The 4414-nt window shown below is 48.4% G+C and overlaps 1 protein-coding gene across 1 annotated transcript; it reads left to right on the forward strand.

Annotated features, from left to right (window-relative positions):
* Positions 1–407: 407 nt before the first annotated feature.
* Positions 408–4194, forward strand: scg2a (secretogranin II a). The gene is made up of 2 exons (XM_061217940.1): positions 408–539; positions 2059–4194. The coding sequence occupies exon 2, from the start codon at positions 2060–2062 to the stop codon at positions 3773–3775; it is 1716 nt and encodes a 571-aa protein (XP_061073924.1). The 5' UTR covers positions 408–539; position 2059; the 3' UTR covers positions 3776–4194.
* Positions 4195–4414: the final 220 nt, after the last annotated feature.

Below are 4414 nucleotides of genomic sequence, written 5' to 3' on the forward strand. Positions count from 1 at the left end.
CTTAGGCCATGTGAAGCGCTCGTAATTAGAGGTTATGAGAATAACGGATCTTTAACCCCTTCCGGGGATCACTGCTGGGCCGCCCACGCGAGAAAGGGAACGGCCTTAGGTTGTCAAATGTCACATGTAAATACAGACTACAACGCTATAATTAATAATAAAGACCAAATTAAAATAAGTTTACATGAAATTTCACTCGATTTGTTGCCTGTCCCTTCTGAAAGCCATTTTAAGGAAAGCAGACGCAGTACACCAAAAAACACTAAGTTTGATTTTTTTCAGTTAATTGAACGACGCTTAAAAAACACAATCACTTTAATCAAGTAAAACTACATATATGTATGCATTTGCAAACTGCGCGTACACACACACACACACACACACACGTACGTTTAAGTGACGCACGAGTCAGGTGGCGCTTCATATAACCGCTGGGATGTGACCGGATGCTGAGGAGAGTAGGCTACGTGTTCGCTGCTTCACTATAAGGGAGATGCCATACACCCACGATTCTGATCTCAACTAGTTAGCCTACAGAGGTAAGATTTCTCAGCGGCGAACAATCTCTTTATACTTTCTCCAGGAAAAATGGTGGATATATTTGTTGAATAAATATAGCCATCTGCCTGTTCGGTTTTTGCCCATTTCTCTGCCAACCTGATGCATGCACCTGCTTTCCCTCCTTTTCTCCTGCCTCTCTTGCTCTCTCTCACTCACTCTCTGGCATATAGAAATTGAAATAGCCAAAATATGTTTTGCCGTTTTAATTGAATAAGCCGACATAGTGTCATCAGCCGACGACTTAAAACAAATATCGGCTAACATCAGATTTCCTGTATTATATATATTTTAAAATGATCGTAGTTACCGCCATGTCCTCTTATTCGGCGTAAACACGCGCATGGCTGGCATGTTGTAGAGTTTGAGATTTTCTCCGGTTTTCTCTCCCAGTAAAAAAATAGTGCGATGTACGTCGCGAGCGCCAGCGCGGCAACGACAGCGACGAGCGCAGGGTTACCTTGACAACCAAGAATGACTCATTCCATGGACCCGCAATTGAAAAACTAACGGCATTTTAGGTTTAACGACGACATTTCCATATTCCAACGGCTCTAAATGCGGTTTTATCTTGTGTTAATGATTTATGTTATTTTTATGTATGAGCTCTTCCGAGATGTGGGGAAAATACAAGAATTACCGCGGAAAACCCAATAGAAAATTAAACAAATATGGACATAGGTGCTTGTCACTTGGGTGTAAAGGCTAAATTTAACTATTTATATTTAAAGGAGTAGCAATACCCAGTTCATATATACAAGCAGTACAATGGTGTCCAGTCTTATCCGGGAGGGAGGGAGAGGGTGTTTTCGTGCTGGGCTAAAACAAGATACTGCACCCACATCAGCAAACTGCAGAAAAGATTAGGAACCCCTAATCTACTGTTTGCAGGAGAAACATAAAAACAGTTATTCATATTTCATACTTCAGCTATTCATACTTCAAACTTTTGTTTGATAAAATGGCGGTTTGTATGTGACATAGATGGTTGGTAAGATGGTAAGATGTCGGTCTGTATGTGACATAGATGGTTGGTAAGATGGTAAGATGTCGGTCTGTATGTGACATAGATGGTTGGTAAGATGGTAAGATGTCGGTCTGTATGTGACGTAGATGGTTGGTAAGATGGCGGTTTGTATGTGACATAGATGGTTGGTAAGATGGCGGTTTGTATGTGACATAGATGGTTGGTAAGATGGCGGTTTGTATGTGACATAGATGGTTGGTAAGATGGCGGTGTGATGGTAAGATGGCGGTGTGTTGGTAAGATGGCGGTGTGTTGGTAAGATGGCGGTGTGATGGTAAGATGGCGGTGTGTTGGTAAGATGGCGGTGTGATGGTAAGATGGCGGTGTGTTGGTAAGATGGCGGTGTGATGGTAAGATGGCGGTGTGTTGGTAAGATGGCGGTGTGTTGGTAAGATGGCGGTGTGATGGTAAGATGGCGGTGTGTTGGTAAGATGGCGGTGTGATGGTAAGATGGCGGTGTGTTGTCTCTGCAGGATGTGGTCCCTTCTGAAGCCCTGTTTTGCTGCGTGGCTGGTCCTGCTCGGCTGTGTGCTGCGTGGCTGTGTGGTTTGGGCGGTGGGCCTACAGAACCCGGCCGTGCCTGGCGCTGAGATAGCGAAGGCACTGCAGTACATCGAGGGTTTGCAGCAGCGCGGCAACGTGCCCGACTACGATGAGGAAGAGGAGGAGCTTCGCTCGAGGTGGGGGCTACAGGCGGGGGAGCAGGGTGGGGGGGGGCGGGCATCCCCGCAGCTGCTCAAAACTCTGCTGACATCACTGCAGAGGGAGGACCCCAAACCCGCCGCTGCCGCGGCCCCCAAAAACAGGGACGCAACCTTCGAAGCAGGGGATTATGGCCGATATCCCGTTCCCAAGCACAGCAAGCCGCACAAGCACCACCCGCTGATGTTCGAGGACTCGGACGAGGACTCGCGGGATAGCCCCTACAAGCGCACCAATGAGAACGCAGAACCACAGTACACCCCCCAAAGCCTGGCCACCCTGCAGTCCGTCTTCCAGGACCTGGGGAAACTGTCCAACACCAAGGACTACAAGCGCCAGAGCCGTGGGGAGGACGACGACCTTTACCCCCTCAGTGACCTGGCATATGAGGACGTGGTGGGGGGAGGGGGCTGGACTCCCGTGGAGGAGAAGGTGGAGACAGAGGAGGAGATCAAAGACAGCCGAGAGGAATTCGACAGGGGTTTGGACAACAGCGATGAAGCTGAGGATGAGGATGATGAGGATGATGATGATGATGATGATGAGGAGGAAAATTATGTGAAGCGATCCAGTCAGCCACCCAAGTTCAGGGGGAAGGACGACCCAGAAGACTTCACCAAAATGGTGGATTACTACCTGCTGAAGATCCTGGAGAGGACGGAGGAGTCGGAGCAGAAGAGAGGGGCAGAGGAGGAGAGGCGCTCAGCCCGGCCCTCCTACGCCCTGGACCCCCAGGCCCTGTACCAGCTGATCCAGATCTCCCAGAACCTCCGGGGTCCTCCAGAGGACCTCATCCAGGCACTGAGGAACAGGGAGCTGAAGAAGCTGAAGAAGGTTCTGGTGCCGCAGGAGGAAGCGGACGACCTGGAGCGAGTGGAGGGGAAGCTGATGCAAATCTCGACGTACAACAAAGACAGGGGACCCGTCACCAAACACTACATCTGGAGGGGGCCTGGGGCGGGGCCTGTGGGACTCGCAAACAAACTCAAGATCCTGAATCTGCTTGGGATGGAAACTAGGGGTCGTCAGAGACCGAAACCACTCGAGCAGCAATGGAAACCCAAAAACACACAAACACGGTATTACGCCCCGAGTGGGAGACGAGGGTATGGCGTTTCTGATAAAAGAGAAGGCGTCTATGATGACACGGTTGATGAGGATAAGATAGTCACGTACCTTGCAGCAAAGATGCTGGCTCAGTACCCCAAAGTGATGAAGAAAGCTGACCTGAAGCATGTCTCCCAGCCAGCGCCCCAGGACGAGGCCCTGGGGACCGTGGAGCAGGCAGTGCTGGATTACTTTGACCAGCTCGCCAGTGAAAAAGGCTCCCTGCCCAAACCACACCCTGCCCCGGACGGGATGGGGAACTCGCCACAGACGCAGAGCTTGGATGATGAAACGCTGCTAAAAATGTTGGAGTATCTCAACCCTGAGTCCAGTGAAAACCAGGAGAGGGACCTTTACGGAAAAAACATTGGCGGAATGTAGGGGGGGCGGGACTGGTGATGTATATCATTTGACAAACAAAAATGAAAAAAACCCCAAAAAAACAAATGTGGAAAAAAGGAATGCAACAGAGTCTAGTCAAAATACTTTAGCTCTTCATATAGCTGAATTCAGCCTACCATTTGAGTGTAATCTGGCGTTCTGGGGAGTTTATTTGTTGTGGTTTCTGAATTTGTGGTATAGTAAATGTTTAATACTTACAGCCGTACCTTTAACTCAGTATATGAACAGAGCCGCACCGGCTATAAACCTGAACGCACAAAGCCAAATCAGTGTTGGATATTTCTGGTCTTGTGTTTTTCTTAAGATGACACTTGGTGAGTGTATTGCATAATGTGTAAAGTATATGAGTTATATTATAAAAGTAAATGAGTTGTATATTAATAAAGCATCAACTGGTACCTTCTTCTTACTGTCCAGTGTTTCACAGGCGAATGATCAGAAACGGAATCCTCATCACCGTGTGAATGGAAGTCAGAGGCTCGGTCCCTCAGTTTGTAGTCCAGCATTCTACGATGAACTACAAAGTACTAAAGGCAGTACACATAAATGGCTTACAAATGGTAAACCTGCGAGGGAAGGAGGCTCCACCCCCTACAGCACCACGATATCTGTTCATGC

The sequence above is a fragment of the Conger conger genome, chromosome 13 (assembly GCF_963514075.1).
Source record: "Conger conger chromosome 13, fConCon1.1, whole genome shotgun sequence".
Classification (NCBI taxonomy): Eukaryota; Metazoa; Chordata; class Actinopteri; order Anguilliformes; family Congridae; genus Conger; species Conger conger.

What these genes read in the sequence shown, in the direction of transcription:
- scg2a (XM_061217940.1), top strand. Translation starts at nt 2,060, where the DNA reads ATGTGGTCCCTTCTGAAGCCCTGTTTTGCTGCGTGGCTGGTCCTGCTC.